Source organism: Osmerus mordax, chromosome 13 (assembly GCF_038355195.1).
Source record: "Osmerus mordax isolate fOsmMor3 chromosome 13, fOsmMor3.pri, whole genome shotgun sequence".
NCBI lineage: Eukaryota > Metazoa > Chordata > Actinopteri > Osmeriformes > Osmeridae > Osmerus > Osmerus mordax.
In genome coordinates this window covers 16,241,846-16,264,619 of record NC_090062.1, presented here as the reverse complement: position 1 = coordinate 16,264,619, position 22,774 = coordinate 16,241,846, and the positions used below count along the sequence as shown (strand labels likewise).

The 22,774-nt window shown below is 44.3% G+C and overlaps 1 protein-coding gene across 1 annotated transcript; it reads right to left on the bottom strand.

Annotated features, from left to right (window-relative positions):
- Positions 1-2,624: 2,624 nt before the first annotated feature.
- On the bottom strand, positions 2,625-20,998 carry abcc12 (ATP-binding cassette, sub-family C (CFTR/MRP), member 12). The gene is made up of 31 exons (XM_067248423.1): positions 20,979-20,998; positions 20,678-20,746; positions 20,245-20,411; positions 19,441-19,587; positions 18,706-18,853; positions 18,345-18,581; positions 17,632-17,805; positions 17,132-17,279; positions 16,592-16,740; positions 15,727-15,834; positions 15,190-15,420; positions 15,011-15,082; positions 14,760-14,884; positions 13,730-13,802; positions 13,287-13,490; positions 11,883-12,017; positions 11,570-11,663; positions 11,424-11,483; positions 11,031-11,120; positions 10,538-10,641; positions 9,814-9,999; positions 9,295-9,521; positions 8,873-9,010; positions 8,149-8,338; positions 6,959-7,048; positions 5,763-5,952; positions 5,378-5,537; positions 5,077-5,155; positions 4,792-4,905; positions 4,114-4,278; positions 2,625-3,790 (listed from the first exon to the last, which is right to left on the bottom strand). Exons 2-31 carry the CDS (start codon positions 20,732-20,734, stop codon positions 3,698-3,700), a joined length of 4,155 nt encoding a protein of 1,384 aa, XP_067104524.1. The 5' UTR covers positions 20,735-20,746; positions 20,979-20,998; the 3' UTR covers positions 2,625-3,697.
- Between the last annotated feature and the right edge of the window lie 1,776 nt (positions 20,999-22,774).

The window sequence follows — 22,774 nt, the reverse complement described above, 5'->3', positions numbered from 1 at the left end:
TATAATGACTGAGGATGCGGCCATAAAATAGTTTTTCTTAATGAAAAGGGGAGGGGACAGATTTGCCTTTTTCAGAAAGTATAAAAATGCCTCTGGAGAAGTCCGACTGAATGGGGCTTTTCTGTCATGTAGGCAATATATATATTAAATTATCCAGTACAACCACAAATTCATCCTAAAGTTCTTGTACCTTGACTTGTTTGTGCGCATGCCATGAAAGTGGAGTCAAGTTCATCCACAAATGAGTGGGGCGATGCTTCAAATTCAAATGAGCAACTTCAACTGTCTTGAACATGTGAATCATAAACCTGCTACTGTGGACAACCCATGACCCAGAATCCTAACTTAGTTTGGATAAATGCTACATCAATCACTTTTTAACCTTTTATAACCTTTCGTTTCCTTTCCGAGTAGACTCTGTCCTGTCCCAGAAAATAAGAGACATTAAGTTTTGAATCTACCAACAACTCGAGGGTTTACTGAGAAAAGATCATCTTGCCAGTTCCATCCCAAAACTGTCACTTCCAAAAGCCTCATAACTGGCCCCGCATGTCATGCAGATGGCCCGGTAATCAGGATCAAGCACAGCGCAACATAATCCCTATGACACACACATGAATGAAACTGCTGGGAGTGAATATATTCACAAGCAGCTGATCCATTTGGATGGAAAGAAGGGTCCGTCCCAACAGAAACACATGAAAACATTTAAGATCTTGTGCTGGGGATGCCTTCAGTGCCAGAAAGCAGACATTCTGTACAGTCCCCATGCATACATCAGGCCAACAGAGAAACCAATACTCACAGACAGCAGGCTCTCATCATCCATACCAAACACAAACTCTAAAAAGACTACTGGATGTTTTTCTCTTCGAGGACACCTTGGAAGATGGGGAGAGGTTATGTTCAGGTTAGACCATATATCAAAGGATTAAGCATTTCCTGTGTGAAAACGTAGCGTAATCAGCTTTTTCAGCTTGAAGATTTGTTAGCGAATGGGGGGGTTCAGATGATCGGACTGCAGAACACTGGGGATGAGTAAACCACATCTGCAGATGAGTGTCTGTTTAATGTCTCAAACGGCTCCAATTAGCTTCTTGGCTAGATCAAAAGCACTTTTGCTTCATCCAGAAAATTCACTTTGGTTTTTTTTTCTCTTCCAGAAAACATGAGGAAAGAGAAGCCTCACTAGCCAACTGTAATACAAGGCTAAGAATAGTCACCTCACAATTGACAAAGATTTGTTGTTCTTTAAAACCACCAGGCGGATGGACAGGGCGATAAAAATAATCGGAATCGGTTGTAGTCCAGCAGGGGTTTGTAAAACAAGCGAGGCGCACTTAATCACGTTTTCCTTGGCTCCGTTAATTTTAGTTTGTAGGAAATCGTCAAACACGGAACTTTATGACCTGCACGGGGGAATAAAGTAATGAACCTTGCCGTGTATACATTTGCACTAATGGCTAGGCCAAGTCGTAGAAGCATTTACTGCCAATTTCATTTTTAACTCATTGCTAGTGTCTATTTTTGTGGCGATAATGAATGTGTGTGCTACTGTTTCTTTTCCAAGTGTCCTTTCTGAATTTTAGTTGGTACAACGCTCTCCGCCTGAAGTCTTCTGCCCTAGGCAATGCTGACCTCTTGTGTACACCTGCAGTTCTTTCTATCCAAACATGGATATGCAATACAGATTTAAACTAAATTCAGCTCATAATTTTCGATTGAAAGTTGTATGCTCTCCGAAATATGTTGTCCTTTGTGTCGGTGTGTGAAACTGACATTTTCTGCAGGCTTTAGAGTGCATTTGCATTGAAAAAAATAAAATAATAATCTAACAAATCTAACAAAAAAACATTTTTTGCTTTTTTGGAGATCATTCCGGATCATTCATGCTTTGTGTTTGTTGGCAGGCGTTATTCATCAAACCAGCTAATCTCAATACCGGTTTGGTTACCATCCTGCGTGTGAACGTCTGAACGCATCAGTGAGTGAGAGAATAGAAAATAAATTAGGCTTTGTTTTCTAAAGACAACATTATTTATACACACACTTGGCCTAAATTGAACTACCTTCAACAATCAGTCAGTTTTATTCTCAAAACAAGTTTCATCCTGTTTCATCACGCTTCACTGATGCAATCCAGTCGCAATCTGGTCAAACGGTATGTAACACAGGATACAGTGACCCCTGCTGTTCAGGTTTAAGTATAAGTGAATTACTTGTAATTTTATTTGAAAGCTTTCTCCCCCTTAAGTTATGCTTTATTGAGATACTGGCTTCGACAAGATATCTGTAACAGGGATTATAAACATCTCAAACTCAACCATCAATCAAGAACACAATCCTCACAAAATGAGTTAAAAATTCAAAGAATGAAAAATAACTCAGAATTGCAAAGTGCACTGAGCTATATAAATACAACCTGTAGATACACTTGTCTGTTCCAAAAACACATTTTTGTTAAAATAGTATATGTACTATTTATTCAGTTACATTTAAGGCATCTGAAATCTTGGCTCTTGACATATGATTTACAGTACTGTACATTCACAGATATACCAAAATTGAATAAATATTTCATATTTATTTCATATTGTATAAGAATATAAATAGAAAATGTACACTCATGCCAAACGACTTCTGTTGTCAACATTACAGAACCCTGTGCATCGACACAGGAAAATTGTCTTTCACTCCGAACGCTCCTTGCAAAGAGATCAACACTCAAAATTATATGCTAAAGGCATAAAAAATATCTACAAATCCCTTTGCATGTGCTATGGATTTATCTGGAATAACAAATACACTGACTAGACTATATGTTCCATTCTGTGTGTGTCTGTGAGTGTGTAGGAGAGTGAATGCCTGCCCAGAGCCCAGTGAAGAGTTAAAAATTAAAGTGGATGTCTGATCAATGCTTATACTATATGAAAAATATACCGCAATATAGATTTGATATCAAATATATAATCAATCCACTATTTACTGTCTACTCATGTGACTTTATATATACTGTATATACTGTGCATACACATGCACACATAGATCAGGATCGAAACTGGTGCATCCTCACTTCTGCTCTCACTTCTCTAACTCTCTTTTTCGTCTTGGTCTAGAAGACTCAAGGTCACGGAGGAACCGGGAGTAGAATATGGGAATATAGGTTTGGCAGGAGCTAAACGTATGGGGAGTGTGGAGGTCACAGGAGATATGGGATATTGCACACATCTCAACTAGAATATGTTTTTTGTGGGTGGCATGGGACCATGTGCAGGACATGGGAACTAGATGTGGGATGCCTCTATAAGCCTTAGACCATGGATGTAGCTTCTTCCAACTTCCCCAATGCATCAGCTTTTTCCACCTACAGTCTCGACGCTTTTCATCTACCGATTAGTCAAACAGTCTGTTAGTAAACTGGTTAGTAATTTAGTTGTTTTGTTCTTTGCCTAACTTTGAAGAATTAAAGTTGAGTACCATGGAATTGGAACCAGTGTTTTTTTGTTGACACTTTTGAATAGGAACCAGTTTTGTTAGACAGTCTTTCGATACATGCCTCCCAAAAAATCATCCTCCACAACAGTGATGAGAGCTGGGTCAGCAGTGATGAGAGCTGGGTCAGCAGTGATGAGAGCTGGGTCAGCAGTGATGGTAGCTGGGTGCAGGCCAGGAGACTGTGTTCACATCTGGGCCTGCTTCACGTGTTGACCGTGTTGGCTGCCTCCAGGAGAGAGGCGAACAGAGAGTCTGGCCTCTTCATCAGCACCTCTGGAGGGTCAAACTCCACCACCTGGGAGACACATGAAGATCAGATCAGATCAGCCTTTATGGATCCACAGGCAGAGATAAAACAGTCAAACATTTACATTTAGCAGACGCTCTTATCCAGAGCGACTGGACAAACAAACAGTCTGTTTTTTCACGTGAATATATACTTGTCTGTGTATATGCGTACATATGTACATGTGTGTATGTATTGGTATATGGATGTGTGTGCCTTGGTATATGCATGTGTGTGTGTGTGTATGTATTTCTTATGCATATGTGTGCGTACTTCTTATGCATAGGTGTGTGTGTATTGCGTTACACACACGTATGTGCGCAGGCATTTACCTTTCCGTTGTCCAGGACCAGGATGCGGTCACAGTCCAGGACGGTGTTGATGCGGTGGGCGATGGTGAGCATGGTGCAGTGCTGGAAGGCCTCCCGGATGGTGTGCTGAATAAGGCTGTCCGTCTCTGAGTCGATGGAGGCCGTCGCTTCGTCCAGCAGGATGATCTGAGAGGGGCAGACGAGACATGAAACCTCACACGGTCGCTGGCTCGTTTCTACTTTGAGCGCTGCTGTGGTAGTTTGGGTCTGTGTTAAGCATAGGGTGCATCACATCTGCTGCTGTGTGGGTACGATTTAAACAGTTGTTTCTGCAGTTCTTTTCTGTCAAGGTATGGGTTATCTGGTTGTGTTGTTCATAAATGTATTTATGAATGTTTTCAACGAGCACTGAAATAGTGGGTGTTGGAATCATTGAGACTATTGAGATGATGGAGTCAGATGGTTGAGCGGTTAGGGAGTCGGGCTATTAATCAGAAGGTTGCCGGTTCGATTCCCGGCCGAGCAAATGACGTTGTGTCCTTGGGCAAGGCACTTCACCCTACATGCTTCGGGGGGAATGTCCCTGAACTTACTGTAACTCGCTCTGGATAAGAGCGTCTGCTAAATGACTAAATGTAAATGTGAGAGAGCCCAGGAATGTCGTTGGTACTGGTGGATGGGTCAAGATGTGCAGCACACCTTGGAGTTCCTGAGCAGGGCTCTGGCCATGCACATCAGCTGTCTCTCGCCCACAGAGAAGTTCTCTCCGTTCTCCACCACCTCCGACAGCAGCTTCTTAGGCAGCGCGGATATCTGGGAGAGAGCAGGGTCACCACCATCATCCTCACTATCATCCTCACCATCATCCTCACCACCATCATCATCATTTTCATCACCCTCATCTTCCTCCTCATCATCACTGTTGCTCTAGAAGTACAACACAACATGACAAGGCTGTAATCAACCAGTGATACAAGAACATACCGTGTCTTTAATATACGTCTTCTCCAGGGCAGACCAGATCTCCTCATCGCTGTAGTTGTTGAACGGGTCCAGGTTATATCTAAAAAGGACAAGTTTACAGAATCAATCACAATAACAAAACAACTAAAATAGAAGATGGACACATTGCATCGAAAAGAAATTGTAGAATATAAAGAACGATACACAGGGATGTGCCACGCACACACACTTCCAAAGGGGAGAGCTAGTGCATCCATGTGTGTAAAAGTGTGCCGTAGCGTGTGTGTGTTAGCATGACCAGGTGTAGTGGACTGGGCTGTACCTCACGGTGCCTATGAAGAGGACCGGGTCCTGAGGAATGACGGACAGCTTGCTGCGAAGGTCGTCCAGACCGATGGAGCTGGTGTCCACGCCGTCGATGGTGATTGTGCCCGCGGCGGGCTCCACAAGTCTGAACAGAGCCACACCCAGAGACGATTTCCCTGCGTGGACCGGAGATACGCGTTCAGAGGTACAGTAGCTCAAATACGGCTATGTTTTTTGTGGCTGTATTCTTTCAAAATGTTGCATTTATCTTACAACTGAAATGAATTATTAATTAAAACCCCAATCTGTGATGAGTGATGCTGTATTTTCAAAACTGTTACAGGCCCATTTTTTTCCCTTGTAAAAGTGAGGTTTCACAGACACAACAATAAAAGCCTTACCCGAGCCCGTTCTTCCCACAATGCCGACCTTCTCCTTTGGCCTGATGCTGATTTGTAGTCCGTCGAGCACTATGGGCGTGTTTTCCCTGTACCTCATCTTGTAGTCCTGGAAGTTGATGGCTCCAGCATGGGGCCAGCCCTCAGGGATGAGGACACCTTTTACCCTCTTAGGAGCCTCTGACACACAGCCCTGGAGGGAGGGGAGCGAGGGGAGGGAGGGGAGCGAGGGGAGCGAGGGGATGGAGGGGTGGGAGGGGAGCGAGGGGAGCGAGGGGAGCGAGGGGAGGGAGGGGTGGGAGGGGAGCGAGGGGAGCGAGGGGAGGGAGGGGTGGGAGGGGAGCGAGGGGATGGAGGGGTGGGAGGGGAGCGAGGGGAGCGAGGGGAGCGAGGGGAGGGAGGGGTGGGAGGGGAGCGAGGGGATGGAGGGGAGCGAGGGGAGCGAGGGGAGCGAGGGGAGGGAGGGGTGGGAGGGGAGCGAGGGGATGGAGGGGTGGGAGGGGAGCGAGGGGAGCGAGGGGAGCGAGGGGATGGAGGGGTGGGAGGGGAGCGAGGGGAGCGAGGGGAGCGAGGGGATGGAGGGGATGGAGGGGTGGGAGGGGTGGGAGGGGAGCGAGGGGATGGAGGGGAGCGAGGGGAGCGAGGGGAGCGAGGGGAGGGAGGGGAGCGAGGGGAGCGAGGGGATGGAGGGGTGGGAGGGGAGCGAGGGGAGCGAGGGGAGCGAGGGGAGCGAGGGGAGCGAGGGGAGGGAGGGGTGGGAGGGGAGCGAGGGGAGCGAGGGGAGGGAGGGGAGGGAGGGGAGCGAGGGGAGGGAGGGGTGGGAGGGGAGCGAGGGGAGCGAGGGGAGGGAGGGGAGGGAGGGGAGCGAGGGGAGGGAGGGGAGGGAGGGGAGCGAGGGGAGGGAGTATAAGAGTGGAGAGGAATCTGGATTTGAGACACATAGCAGATCGGTGCCTGTCTGTCTCTTCTTGACATTTATCAATTGCAATAAGCTTTCTTATCTGAAAGTGACTGTTTAAAGTTTCAGGTTTATTTGAAACAAGTACAGACAGATCGGAATTCTTGTTCCCGCTCCTCTAAACAGCTTCCCAGTTACCGACCTAACCCCTAATTCTACGTTAGATAAACATTCTCATCAACAGTATATGAAATAAATCAGAATAGACCTGACAAAGTGTGTTGCTGTGAATATGACTCACCATGCTGTACTCCTGCAGTCTCTCCACAGAGGTGAACTTGGCCTCCAGCTCTGTGGAGAGCCTCACTACGTACTGGAGCATGCCTGTCAACTAGAGACCAGAGAGAGAGACGATAGCAACGACAGAGAGAGAAGACACACAGAGACATGGAGAGAGAGAGGAGACACAGAGAGAGACACACAAAGACAGACAGAGAGAGACAGAGACAGAGAGAGAGAGGATACACAGACAGAGAACCACACAAAGACAGACAGAGACAGACAGAGAGAGAGGAGACACAGACAGAGAGAGACACACAAAGACAGACAGAGAGAGACAGAGAGAGACAGAGAGAGACAGAGAGAGAGAGACGGAGAGACAGACAGAGAGAGACACACAAAGACAGACAGAGAGAGACAGAGAGAGAGACAGAGAGAGACAGAGAGAGAAAGAGACAGAGGAGACACAGACAGAGAGAGAGACACAAAGACAGACAGAGAGAGAGACAGAGAGAGAGAGAGAGAGAGAGAGAGAGAGAGAGAGAGAGAGAGGAGACACAGACAGAAAGAGACACACAAAGATAGACAGAGAGAGACAGAGAGAGAGACGGAGAGAGAGACAGAGAGAGAGAGAGGAGACACAGACAGAGAGAGACACACAAAGACAGACAGAGAGAGAGAGAGTGAGAGAGAACCATTTGAACCAGGGAACAGGCACCGCTTTGGAAGCTGCACCACAAACCAGCAGAGGGCAGCATTGTGTAACATTGTTGAAGTCCCTCACTTGTTAACTCAACAGCAGTGAGTTAACAAGGACAAAAAAGTTATAAAGTTAAGAGACGTTATAAAGTTAAGTACTTTTACGAAACAATGACATAGTGCTCATTACACACATTTACACTGAGTAATTGAGCCCCAAACTAAGTCAAAGCTAAGCTCAAATCCAGAGTCCAGGCCATGTCTCCCGTACCTGGGAGTCAGGTGGCTGAGCGGTGAGGGAGTCGGACTAGTAATCCGAAGGTTGCCAGTTCGATTCCCGGTCATGCCAACTGACGTTGTGTCCTTGGGCAAGGCACTTCACCCTACTTGCCTCGGGGGAATGTCCCTGTACTTACTGTAAGTCGCTCTGGATAAGAGCGTCCGCTAAATGACTAAATGTAAATGATAAGTTCAGCTCGGTGGTTAGAGCATTTGACTGGAGATTAAATGTACCTGGATGGTGTAGGACAGGGCGAGGCCTTTCATGGAGGGGCTGATGATGCTGCTGTCGCTGAGCACCACAAACAGAGCCACTACCAAGGTCACGGTGGCCGACAGGAAGTCCAGCCAGAACGACAGCCAGCGTGTGCCGCAGTTGAACAACAGGAAGTGGTTGCTGTTGGTGTCGCTCATCGTTTGGAACCTGGAAATAACATCGGAATTCACTGGATTAAGTGGATGGGTAGTACGTCAGTGGTAGAGCACTTGACTGCAGGTCAAAAAGTCACAGGTTCGTATCTCTGTTAGTGGGCATCACACCCTAGACCAGCTCAATGTTCTGTTGAAAACGTTTGTGTTCGTATTTTGTTAATAAATTGCCTTTTTGAGGTATACACTGTCCCTGATCATGTGTCCATCTTCAGCTATGCAAGGTCACCTCACTCTGAACCCCTTGGTTGCTACAGTGTCAACATGCAAATATGTGTTGTCGTCTGTGTTCCTAGGACAGGTTGTGTTAGTTTATACAAACAGGGACATAGCACACAGCTGTGGTCTTATACTCAATCCGACTTCTAATCTAATCAATAATAAGGGGGTCATAAAGTCAATCAATAGAGTCGATAATTCCTGTGAAAAGCCAGACAGTCCACTATCTGTCCTCCATTTTATTTTATCGAACAAACTACTTGGTAAAGTGTTTAACTCTGACCAGCGTGAAGGGAGGTCTGGGTCTTACCGCTCTATGTACTGCTGTCTCTTGTCGTAGGCGTGGATGGTGCTGAGACCCTGGATGGTGGAGGTGGTGAGGGAGATCCACGGTGAACGACTGATGTTCTCCATCCTCTTCATCTCTCTAATACTCCTCTGGAATATACTGACAACATACAAAGAATAAAGGTAAGGGGAAATTCTGTTTACTCGGCTTGACATCTCCTTCAGCACAAACGTGTTCACAGACAACGGGGATGACCAAGACGCCGCCATGACGATGCTGGAAGGGTATAGCTCAGGGTTTAGCTCCTGGTGGGGCAATTGATCACACACACAAATCAAGAGGTCACAGGTTCGAATCCCCTTCGCGTATGTCGCTTTAGATAAAAGCGTCCTTTAAACGAATACGTTATTGCGACGACGGTGTTAACGGCGTCCTGAACTCACAACAGGATGAGGGCGAAGATGGCCCCGAGGACGGCCACGGCCGCGAGGAGAGGCGGGAAGACGGCAGAGATGGTGCAGATGGTGTAGGTGACGATGAGGAGGAACTGGAGGAAGTTCTCCATGTTGAAGGGAATCACAGTGTCCACCTCGTCCTGGTCCTTGGAGAAGCGGTTCACCAAGCGTCCTGTGGGGGTGGTGTCGAAGAAACTCATGGGGCTGGCTAAGATCTGGAGGACGGGGGAAGCACAGGTAGTTACAATTAGCTTATCTCGTTAATTAGCTTGGTGTACCTTGTGGCGCACTAAGCATCGTTAAGCACTTCTGGTTAAAGGTTATAATACGCTGTTCTTTATTTACTATAGCAAGTTCTGCTGTACATAATATAACAATGTGTATGTCGCTTTGTCTAAAAGTGTTAGCTAAATGTAAATAAACGTTTAACACCAGAATTATCTTAGCATGAGATAAATTAGCATTTGTAATTGTTGTCTTTCTAGCGTGTTCTCCAGCTTCTCGTACCTTCTTGAACATGGTATCGTGGAGCTTGGAGGAGGCATGGAGGGTGACCTTGACGAAGGAATAGCCCTTGATGGCGCTCAGCACAAACATGGCCACCACCGTCAGACCGTAGATCATCTGGTAGAAGCTCAGGTCAGGGTTTAGGGAGATGTCTCCCATGTCAGGGATGGAGGAAACGTTCGCTGTCTGCAAACACAAATAAAAAAGGAGTCACGTGAAGTTGTTTAGGATGTCTTACTGTATTTCCACACATCTATGGTGTAAGTCAGGTGAGAATTACGATGTGTTAACCTGTGGTCCATCTATTCAGGATGTTCAACAGAAGTTTCCCCCCCCCTCCTAAGATACATTCTAGAATCCCCCACACCTTCTCCACACCCCTCCCAAGATACATTCTAGAATCCCTCACACCTTCTCCACACCCCTCCCAAGATACATTCTAGAATCCCCCACACCTTCTCCACACCCCTCCCAAGATACATTCTAGAATCCCCCACACCTTCTCCACACCCCTCCCAAGATACATTCTAGAATCCCCCACACCTTCTCCACACCCCTCCCAAGATACATTCTAGAATCCCCCACACCTTCTCCACACCCCTCCCAAGATACATTCTAGAATCCCCCACACCTTCTCCCCCCCCTCCCAAGCTGTTGTTCCAAGCAACCCAACTGTTGATGCTGCTGACAAACGGTAAAAACAAGACTGTGAGTGTGTCCTTACCCCAGATCCTTGCTCTAACCAGTAGCTGAGCCACCAGTTGCTGAAGGCAGTGGTCCCCACCAGCAGAATGAAGATCAGCATGACTAATGTCAGCAGGATATACCCTGAGAGATGATAAGATATGGATCAGGTACAGTGCTACTGGATGGAAGATATCTGCTGCAGCTAACACAACGTGGCAAACTCGTACCTCCATCTCTCTAACTGTGTGCATTCGTGTATCAGTGTGTGTGTGTGGGTTTATGTGAGCGAACAAGCGAGTGAGAGTGAATGTGTGAATGAGTGAGTCAGTGTGTGAGTGAACAAGCGAGTGAGTGAGTCAGTGTGTGGGTGAGTGAGTCAGTGTGTGGGTGAATGAGCGAGTGAGTGAGTCAGTGTGTGGGTGAGTGAGTCAGTGTGTGAGTGAGTGAGCGAGCGAGTTACTGAGCTAGTGAGTGTGTGAGTGAACGAGCGAGTCAATGTGTGGGTGAGTGAGTCAGTGTGTGAGTCGGACCTCCAGCGGCGAGGCAGTACTGATGGTAGGTCCTCCAGGTCACAGATCCTTCCACGGAGCCCTCCTGCTGCACCAGCTGGTCCTTAGACTCTGTAGGAGGGAACAACATCAGACATCATCAACTGTCGCAGATAAAAAATAAAAAAATAAAAAATAAAAATAAAAATGCACATATAATGCTTCAAAGGATCATTGTTAAATGATCCTTGGAAGCTTGGGTCTTTTAAATGAACCAGTTAATCCGACATTTGGTGCAGGATGTGTAATGAATGTGAACTGTGTATTGCCGTGGTTAGCTTTCTAATGAGGCAAGATGAGAGACAGTGCTTAGTAGTTTGTCGTAGATAAAGGTCAAACAAGGAAATATTTATTCAACAGCCTTACACTACTTACCCTTAACCTCAAACCTGGATTCCCCTCTCTTCTCATTGGATTCATCTGACATGTCAAAGGCTGTAGAAAGATGTTACACATATCAGCATGTCCGTAGTGTCCAAAACCACAAAAAATGTCATTAAAACGTGTATCCCTGTCAATACCTGGATTATCCATTCCGTTGGCATTTTCTTCATCAATATCCTTCTTGTGTACCTCAACGGGCTCGGCTGGCTTATCCATCTCCTCATTTTGTGCCTAATTATACAAGACAAACAGAATTATATTACACTGTTCATATTATAGTGTGTCAGATTTAATTGACTAGCCCACATACCTGAGATTGAAAAAAAATTATGGCTTCAGAACCAACTTTAAAACTGCCTGTGGGTTAAAGATTTCATAGGCACTGTGCGATAGCTCACGATGATAAACAAGAGCAACGGAGAGAGATAACGTGAGAACAATGTATCTTACTTTCGACTGTTCCAGCTGGAAGTTTTTAATGAGCTGTGCGTATCGGCCCTTGGCCTCCATCAGAGCCTTGTGCGTCCCTGCCTCCTTGATCTCCCCGCTCTCCAGCATTAGGACCTCGTCACAGAACTCCAGGTACTGGTGGGCAGACATAAATATGGATCATACCAACAACACCGACATTTACAGACACTTTTCCCTAGTTTTTACTGAAACCACAATTTCCAAAACACAGGTCAGCACTACAATTAAAAGCGAATAATACGGAGAAAACTTCAGATTTTTTTTCGTCCTGGACTCGACATAATTTGACATAGGAAAAATCCTGCCGACACAGTAAATAGGTTCAGTTACTGTAATAAGTTATACAAACATTAAAGGCACAAGCAGGCAAGTGTGAATTTTTCGTTTTTCTGGTATCTATTGCTACACCAACAGACCAAGCTTAGAAACCTGAACCTAAGCTAAGCTTTTACCCCTGTGGGGGGAGATAGAAAAGACAGCAAGCACAATGATCAAATTCAACCCTACATAAATAAAAGTTACACATTTACACAAGGCACAATGGTATTTGTTTTAGAGCCCTTCGAACAACCTATGTACAGCAAAACAGTTACTAGGTAAATGTGCGTTGACTGTAAAATTCGGATTTTTTTCTATGTCTTGGTTAGACAAGAGCTTAAAGTAATTGTCTTGGTCACTGACTACCATGGGAACTTAAATGAGGGACAACGTGTTCTACAAGAAGGGAAAACGGGATCCTGTCATGGATCATATTATTACATTTACTATAGGTTGCATACAGTACAGTTATACCACTATTAGCACCACTCATGTACATTTAGTCATTTTAGCAGACGCTCTTATCCAGAGTGACTTACAGTAAGTACAGGGACATTCCCCCTTGCCCAAGGACACAACGTCATTTCGCGCGTCCGGGAATCTAACCGGAACCTTCTGATTAATAGCCCGATTCCCTAACCGCTCAGCCATCTGACTCATGTAGAGTGCTAACCCTTCCTAAACCAAAACCCTAAAAACAAAACATTCTAGAATCCAAGTGCAAATGCGGATTCCTTTTCTTCAGTACCCAGTGTTTCCCCTACCATTATATTAGGGGGGCGCCCCGCCCCCCCAACGGTAACCCCCGCCCCCTCCCCCTCCCCCTGGAAGGTCAAGTTAATAAAAAAATAAAAAAAATAGCCCCCGATCACAAAATAAGTCATTTATGGTTACCTTTCCTATAAAACAGGTCTATAGCTTGCTCTTTTATTAAACAAACTAAATGGCCTTATGTTATTTATCTTATTTACACGGCGGCATGTCATTTCTGTCTCTACATGGTCTACAGGGGGGCGGGGGGCGACCATGTAGAGACAGAAATGACATGCCCCCCTCCCCGAGTACCTGCAGCTGATGGGTGACCAGGATCACAGACTTCCCCTTCAGCTGCTTCTTAATGCAGTCCTCAAAGATGTGCTTCCCCACGTGAGCGTCCACGGCAGACAGCGGGTCGTCCAGGAGGAAGATGTCCTTGTTGGAGTAGACGGCTCTGCCCAGGCTGATCCTCTGCTTCTGGCCTCCAGACAGGTTCAGGCCTCGCTCGCCGATCTACGGGAAGTTAGAGAGGACATTCAGAACGATCTGCAGTATTGGAAAATGCTGCGTAAGGATCCGCTTTTTTGCGAGTCAGCAGGTTTGAGGATAAAGGATTTACATTTCTATACACGCTTGACACTAAAGAACAGCAAATATAATTAAAAAGGAAATGCAATGCTTTTACAGTTGGAAAACTATTGTTGATTTGACAACTGTTTTTGATGCACAGTGACCATGCTAAAAGTCCTTACTTCAGTCTTATCTCCATAGGGAAGAATAGCCAGATCGGGTGTCAGGCTACATGCGTGGATAACTTTATTATACCTGTTTGAAAGACAGAAAGGAACACAAAAAAAGCAGTGTTGGAATTTTTTTTAGATGTAACTTATCCTGTATAAGAATGATTCTGTGTTCAGTATTCCTTGTGTGCAGAGAAGCCTACCCCCAAATCTGGGGGTAGGCCGGGAATCAATCTGGCAACCTTCTGATTACTAGCCCGATTCCCTAACCGCTCAGCCACCTGACTCAGAAGTATGATGAAATAAAGTTAAAGCCAGACCAGGTCAGAATGTTCATTAAACAGGGCCCTGTGACGCTCAACCTTTGTGCTGGATAACAAGCGTGGCACTTTGACATACTAAGCCATGCCTGCCCTCTCATAAACCAAGGGTTAATTTCCCATTAAAAGGAATCACTAAGGTTAACTCAGTAACCAAAGTACTTCAGGAGGCTTGTAAAAGAGCTGAGTAAGACCAACTCAAAAACACGATGGCGTCATTGCATTATTTGTGCCTTGTCATGTCTATGTCAAAGACCATTTCATCCACAAGATACGGTACGGATGCTTCTCATGAACAAGCTAGCTTTCTCTGGTAGAAGTAACCTGTTACATTGTTTCTTCCATCAGTAGCCACAATAACCAGCTTTCTTAAAATTGTTAGGAACTTTCAATTCCAGTACTAGGTCCTGAGAAAGGAGGAAATAATTGTTCTTTGTATTAATTTCCTTTGTCGTATTGAGATGACATCCTGGGGCTTTCTAATGTCACAAATGTGAACAACCTCAGGAACAGATACGTGATTTTAGTTAGTTAACTTAAAGATGCTTAACTATAAGAAAACATTTGTTTTCATTAAAATATGTTTATCTTATCCATATCATTATTTATTAAGAAAATATAAATGATTGACAAATTGTATTAAAAAAAAAGTTGTAACCTTTTTTTACAAGTCACAGAAGGATATTGTGGTATTCGATCTGTGAAAGAATCACGCTGATTACCTGTCCTGGTTGAACGGTTCTCCCATCAGGATGTTGTCACGCACGGTACCGTGGAATATCCAGGCCTGCTGGGAAACGTAGGCAAACGACCCGTCGGCCGTCACCGAGCCACTTTCCAAATGCATCTGAAACGAAGGTCCCCCACCAGTAGAATATTCAGCTCATTTGCAGCTACTCATTATGGTAAACAAATGAGCTGTTTATAATAATGCTAATAAAAGATATAAAAAAAGTTATTATAATCTACACACCTGTTCCAAAATGCTCGATAATAGCGATGTTTTTCCGCTCCCGACATTGCCACATATTCCCAGCAGGTTTCCCTTTAAGAGGAAACCCAAACACGGTCATCTTTTGTTTACACACAAATCTCACTCCCCTTATTGACCCCAACTCTCATCCCATCAGTAATTAACCCTTGAATACACACCTTGGGTAGGGTAAAGGAGATGTCCCTCAGGGAGGGTTTAACACTGCCCGGTGCATGAGTCCCGTTCTGGGGCATAGGGTCCTCCCTCTGGCTGTCCGCTGGGTCTAGCGGGTTGGTAGACTGGCTCTCAGGTTTGGACCATGAGAAGGTAGCCTTCTTCATGACCAAGGCTGAGTCTGGGCTTTTTTTACGAATCAGGTAGGATTCTGGATTCTGGACTAGCATGAGTTTCTGTAGTAAGAGTATATGAAAAAAAGGTACACATACATGTAATACATGAATCCCTTCTCAGCCACTTATCTTACACTATTAGTGATCCAGTGATAACAGCCAATCTGGATTACTCAACAAATAAACATGTACATTCCCACACATAAACTATTAGCATATTGACTTCATTAAATCTACAGCATGCCACTGTGCTTTTGAGCATTTGGTGTTACATAACAACAAATCGATTATAACATATAACATAGCCTATGAATTATGCAGAATATTGGAATGAGTCAGCATGCAGCTGTCAATGACAAAACTCACTTTGAGTCTGGCAAGAGACACATTGGCCTCGGCCAAAGCTTTCACAGAGAAGGGGAGCAGGCCGAGAGAAAACCTCATGGAGTTGAAGATGGCAATGATGGCGAAAGCCTGGGTAAACACAAACACAACACCAGGGATGACTGAATATCCACAGGGTTAAGCATGACTGTACATTTATGTACAGTCATGTGGGAGTCAGGTGGTTGAGCGGTGAGGGAGTCGGGCTAGTAATCTGAAGGTTGCCAGTTCGATTCCTGGCCTTGCCAAATGACGTTGTGTCCTTGGGCAAGGCACTTCACCCTACTTGCCTCGGAGGGAATGTCCCTGTACTTACTGTAAGTCGCTCTGGATAAGAGCGTCTGCTAAATGACTAAATGACTCATTAGCAGCTGGTTTTATCCAAAGCGACATCCAAACTGTGCATATAGAAAGTATAGTAGAAACATAAGGGTCAGAAGTGTATGGTTCTACAGTATTTCGGGAATCAGAGTCAAGGAACAGTCTGTGTTTACTAGACAAATCACATAACAATCACTGGCAAACCACAACCAACAAACATGCCCCGGTACAAAAAATCGAACAATAACATCTCAATGGCCTAAGTATACAGCAACAATGACATCTCATTTAGAAGGTAGCTGATTAATGAACGGTGAACAAAAATAATAATACTTAACTATGATAATAACATCTCAACTACAGTCTTGCAATGACGTCTCAATTACAGTAGTGCTTTGTGTACCCAGCACCTTGTTCATTTAAGTCAACAATTAACTTTGAAGTCTAACATTTGAAATGGATGACCGATAAGTACTGTTGTTTAGCGAATATACAGTCTGCTTCAGTGGAGGGAAGTGGGACATACCGTGGACGGGTTGAGGGGCAGGCCGATCACGGTGTGGGTTATGAAGGTGAGGATGGTGGCCAGGGTGGGGATGATGGTGGTGATGGAGGAGTTCACGCTCTGGACATAGCCAGCTTTCTCCAGTAGCTTCCGCTCGTCCTGCCTGATGTCTGGAGACATTTACATTACATTTAGTCATTTAGCAGACGCTCTTATCCAGAGCGACTCACAGTAAGTACAGGGACATTCCCCCCGAGGCAAGTAGGGTGAAGTGCCTTTCCCAAGGACACAACGCCATTTTTCATGGCCGGGAATCGAACCGGCAACCTTCGGATGAATAGCCCGATTCCCTAACCGCTCAGACGGCTGGAGGAGATGAGCGAGGAGAACGTACATCGTCATATTTACAAGATTATATCAACTTCATCGACCAGAAATACTACAATCAACGTCTTTTGGAGCAGTGGTCAATTCCAAAGCACAGACGTAAAAGTGTGCGTGATTCATCAGAGTCCATCTCTGCCTGTACAGTACTTGCACAACTGAATATCAAACACTGACCCAAGATCTTCTTATCAAAGGAGGTTTCCCAGGCATACATCTTGATGAGTTTTATGCAGGTGAGAACTTCGTTCATGGTGCGTACGCGGTTATCGGTCACCAGCACGGCTTTCCTTCTCAAGATGTTGATAAGTCTGGCCATGAAAAACTGCAACAAAACACACAAGTCAGTTCATCCCCTCCTCAGGCAGACCTCCAACTCTACTAATGACACTTGTGTTTCTGTCGACTCATTATGACAAAAGCAGTGTTTACTTAAAATCGGTCAACTATTCTATCAGACGGCCAGAAACTCGGCCTCTGCTCTCTTCTCAATATGAAACTGAGCGCCATATAAATGTATTTTTATATGTAATATACAATTATTTGTATAGGTAATATATAAATATTTTGTTTATAAGAAAAAATATATATATATTTTGTTTAAGAAACATTTATTTTATTTATAACAATTTATATATTATTATTTTCCTCTACTTCAATGTGCTCTCTGGACAAACCTGAATGGGGATGAACACGAAGTACACCAGGACCCCGATGAGGGCTGTGTACCCCAGGATGTAGCATGCATAGCTGATACAGATTATGAGCAGCACTGGGATACACAACAGGAAGGTGCCAAACACCACCGCTTCAAACATCCGGTAGCCATCGCTGGTCAGCACGTTGATCATCTGTCGGAGGAAGGAGAGGTTTGAGGGAGGACGTGAGATTAAGAGTGTTAAGAGCATTTGAGTAGTCAACCATCGACTATTCAGATACCATAACTTGAGAATCTCTTTTAGAATAATCCAAAATCATCTGACTGATATCAGATTGATGAATCAATGTTTCATAAATCATCAGATTACCGTATGTATCAAATGAACGGACCTGGTATCAACTGAATCAATTGATCTAGTACTTTGGACACTTATATACTGACAGTAACTGTCAGTAACTGAATTTCCCCACGGGATTAATAAAGTATATATCTATCTATCTACATTTACATTTAGTCATTTAGCAGACGCTCTTATCCAGAGCGACTTACAGTAAGTACTGGGACATTCTCCCCGAGGAAAGTAGGGTGAAGTGCCTTGCCCAAGGACACAAGGTCATTTGGCACGGCCGGGAATCGAACTGGCAACCTTCTGATTACTAGCCCGCTTCCCTCACCGCTCAGCCACCTGACTCCCTGCATCTATCTCTAGTAACCCAGCTGCCAAATTACCTCTCCCACAGAGATGCTGTTGACCACTCGTAGGGAGATGATCTTGCTGAAGGCCAACATGGTGAAGGCGTTCTTCACTCTGATGGCCGTGCGCAGGTTCACGGCCCACATCAGCGAGATGAAGAAGGCTTTGCAGAACTCCGAGCAGAACAAGGCCACACACAGACCCACTCCGTGAGTCAGCGTGGAGCCATTGGGTTCCTCTGAGTATTTCAGGATCTCGTAGACCAGAACCGACTGGGTGAAGACGTGGAACATGGATTAGCAGTAATACCATTTTAAAGCAAAGCTGTGTTACATTGAATAAAAAGGATAAACTGAACTGACCGAGTTAAATAAACAAAACGCTCAAGAAACTTACTGGGCCGATAAATACAGCAAATGTGAATATGACAGAGATGAAGAAAGCCACTAGCAATCTTGTTCTTTGGAATCTCAGGACGACTCGAGTCAAGGAGGCCTTCTCCAAGCCCACTTTAGACACCTCTTCATCCCAAAGCCTTTGAAACCTTAAATCAGAGAAGGTTCATCATTCATGCAGTGTCATCCAATAAAGAAGCAATCCTCATTTCAACTCGCTTTACTGTCAATGTTATCATTTCATGTCATCATATCACACTGTCAATGTTATCATTCCATGTCATCATATCACACTGTCAATGTTATCATTCCATGTCATCATATCACGCTGTCAACGTTATCATTCCAGGACACTTTTTTTTGTGCTTCTCTCGCTGTACGTCTAAATCACTTATCCAAGTAATTGCGATAAAATCACCAATACTACAATTCAGATCATCAGTTCACATCACTTAGTTTACACATAGGGTTACCCTTTAGTCACACAGTAACAATAGTCTCAGATATCCTTTATTACCTATTTAAGTCTCTAGCATACCATCTGTAGATGCTTGTACTGTACTATCAATAAACAATGAACAATATTTAAACTATTGCTTTCCTAGACATCTGGTCAGGGTTAGGGTCGGTTGATGGTAATTTACCATTTGTTGATGATTGTCTGCAAATTGACTCTGATTTGACTGTGAATTGACCGATCAAATGTTCTGTTGTTCCGTGATAACCGTTGTTCTACCTTTTTCCGTTGATGTCGGCTCCGTCGTGAGGAGACAGCGCGAGAGAGCTCCTGTCCAGTCTGTTCCTGAACAGACTCCACATCATGGGGGTCATCCAGGCGAACGAGGTGAAGGAAAAGAATCCTGCGCTGTCCATAGGGTGGGACCTGGACCAACACATGCGACGTCAGACGACATGCCATACAACAGTACACCCAGCGAAATGAATGATCTTAAGAGTCCATAACCAAAACCCATCCATCCATGTCACAGTGTGTCCTTTAAAAACGTACTGACAAAGGAAGGATCCCAGACCGGAAGGCTCTGACGATATGTCTTCTATTATACTTGTAGTAGTTCAAGTGTTTTATCTCTTTGTTAAGGCCAGTTTACACAGCCCTCAACAACGTCCAACAAACACCAGACATTCTACTGTTGGCTGTCGGGTTTAGAATGTTTGGAAAGATAGCTGTCATTTTCACACTGCCCCAACAGGCACATCACACCAATGCAACCCAACAACTGTTGATGTTTGTTTGGCAAGTGTGAACAGCCCTTAACCCTCGTCACATGACCCAAAGGTTCATAACGAACCATTGTTGTGTTTCCCCAATTTTACCCAATACAAAAACAAATAAAAATAATTTTCTTTTAACCATTCCAATGTGGGGGGTCTGAGACAGCCCGACAGTTAAAAGAAAATGCTTCACTTTGTTTTTGTATGAGGTAAATTTGTCGCAATACGATGGTGGGTCACAATGACTGATGGGTCAGAATGACCCGAAGATAACACAAGGGTTAATGTGTGTCTCTCATCTGCTTACTTTGAGTCGAAGCGGAAAGGCATCAGAGTCTGAAGGCTCCTGTGGTACTTGTTGCGTTGAGGAGGTGGTTCTTCTTCCCTGTAGTCCAGGGAGGGAAGTCCCTCAGGAAGGGACTCGATAGTGGCGTTGGATGCACTATTCCACTGGATGCTCTCGCTTCTGTTACGCTGTGCGTAGAGAAGGACAGGACAGGGAGGAAGACATAGAGAGGGGTTCAGAACACAAGTTGCGAAAGGTCGTCTTGTGTCAATACGGTGTGCTGTTTAACCTTGAGCTTTGTAAAAGAAGGATTGAGGACAGCAACAAGGAAGAATAACAGACATTTGGCAGTATGAGAGAGACACAGTGACACGGAGCGAGATAAAAGGGAAGACACTTAGAAGGGAATGAGTGAGGAGTGTTGGAGTGGAGAAAGCTTGTGGATTCTACTTACAAAGGAGAGCCCTGTGATGATGTCCTTCTCCCCTGACATTTGATAAACACCCTTCATTTTTTCTGGTGTCTAGGGAATAAACGTAAAGCACAAAAAAAACATTCAACTAACTTAAATACATAAAGCCATATATTAGTGAAAAGTTGCTTTTTAAAAGTCAGATGAAAAGCAGAAGAGACCTAGTCTTTCCTCATCAAAAGTCAGCAGATAACACCATTGAAACTTGTTAGACCGGCAAATAACCAACAGTTCTTATAGTATTCTTTTAACAGATTTGAAATACAGAGCAAGCTAACAATACCTTGTTTTGCTGGTAAGAGATGGGAGAGTTGCAAGCTAGACGACCAACTGATACAAAATCCAAATACTTATAACCGCACCAACGTGCTCCAGTTGCGCATGCTGACAAGAGTTACATCACAGAAACTTTATGCCGCTCAAAGGTTAGCTTGTGCAGGGGTCTCTGGAGCACCTGGCTACCAGCTGCCACAAGCAAACAGTTTTTTTTATATCAAATAAATCATCTTAACAGAATACCCTTAGACGACACATTGGTAAAAAAAAAATTTTTTATAACTATTTATAGCTTTCATATTATGTTACGGATCCATTAAGTTGGCTGTGAATATTTAATCAAAGTTATTAAAAAGATTAAGCCATGGGATCGGTCCACACTGTAAACAGTTTTGTCAACATCGTTTATTTTAAATGAATAATCCCTATTTTAAAACAAACTATGTTTAAAGTACTAGTTATTAAAAAGATAACACTGTGTCCACCTTGTAAACTTTGTATCAACATTAAAATAGCCTGAATAATGTGAATGTGAATTAAGCTTAGCTCTATGTGGACTGATGTTGTCGAACGTCTGTCTAGAACTCGGTTTGTATCGGGGCCTAATTGTATTTACCAATAAATTCAGCTTTACAGTAGCAGATAGCTAATACAGTACTTGTAGCTAACGTTAGCTCTAAGTTAGTTTAAAATCTCAGAACCTGGGATAGCCTAACTTGAATGTTTGATTGATTATTAGGCATAGCTGGTTAAGAGCCCACAAACGATTGCAAGTTTAACAAATAAACTTCAAAAGCACTTTTAGTGGATGAAAGAAAATGTACAGTAGCCTAGCTAGCATTAACCCCGAATACTTCCACGATTCAAACGAAACAGACGATGAAATGTGGAGTAGCCTACAGTACAGTAGCATCCAACGGTCAATTACCCGATTCATTCGTCTCATCTCCGCTGTTACAGTGTCTAGCAAGCTTTCATAAAACAGTGAGGGACACTACCAGGTTTCGTTTTAAATTAGATTTGGGCACTAATACTGTATACTGTTTAATCAATGACCGCTCTCATTTCGCAACATTGTAGTGAACTTTTCTTAATGTCATCATTCACAGGCGAGCGAATGTCGCTCAGTGACGCCAATCGCGGCATTGAGAACAATCGACGAGAAAGCCACTGGTAGTCATATGCCACAGTCAGGTGCTTGTTTTCAAATGTGGGTGGTACGTTTTTTTTTAAATATAATTGAGGATGTGGCCGTTAAATATTGTTTTCTTGATTAAAAAAAAGTGTGTGTGTGTGTGTGTGTGTGGGGGGGGGGGGGGGTGCATATTCACTGTTAGGGTCTGATGTTAGTGGTTTTAAAAACTTGAACACCAACTTTCCTCCTGGAAAGTGTCAGTTAAGGACAGTAGCTTCCATGTTAGCTTGCAGGAAACTCTCTGAACTTAATGACAACAGTGGACCAAGGGTGCATTCCCTGCAGGGGGTTTGTCGTTTGTGCGATATTGTGCCGCGGAGGAAGACGGCATGCAGTGCCAACGGGCGAGGAAGGGACCAGGCTCGAGGTTTCTGTGAAACAAGCAGTAATGTTTTGATTCCTTCTGGCCACCGTCTACTGCCACAGACCAAATTAGTCCTCTTAATTACTGGCACCAAGCAATTAAGGTCGCTGTAATGCAATTTTAAGCAATGTAATTCTGCAAAATGCAGTAGAATATCTAAAACTGGAATTCATCCACAAAACCGTGAGATTTTCTCAACTATTTTCCTGCCATGATATTTATTCCAGTTTACCACAGTTGTTTG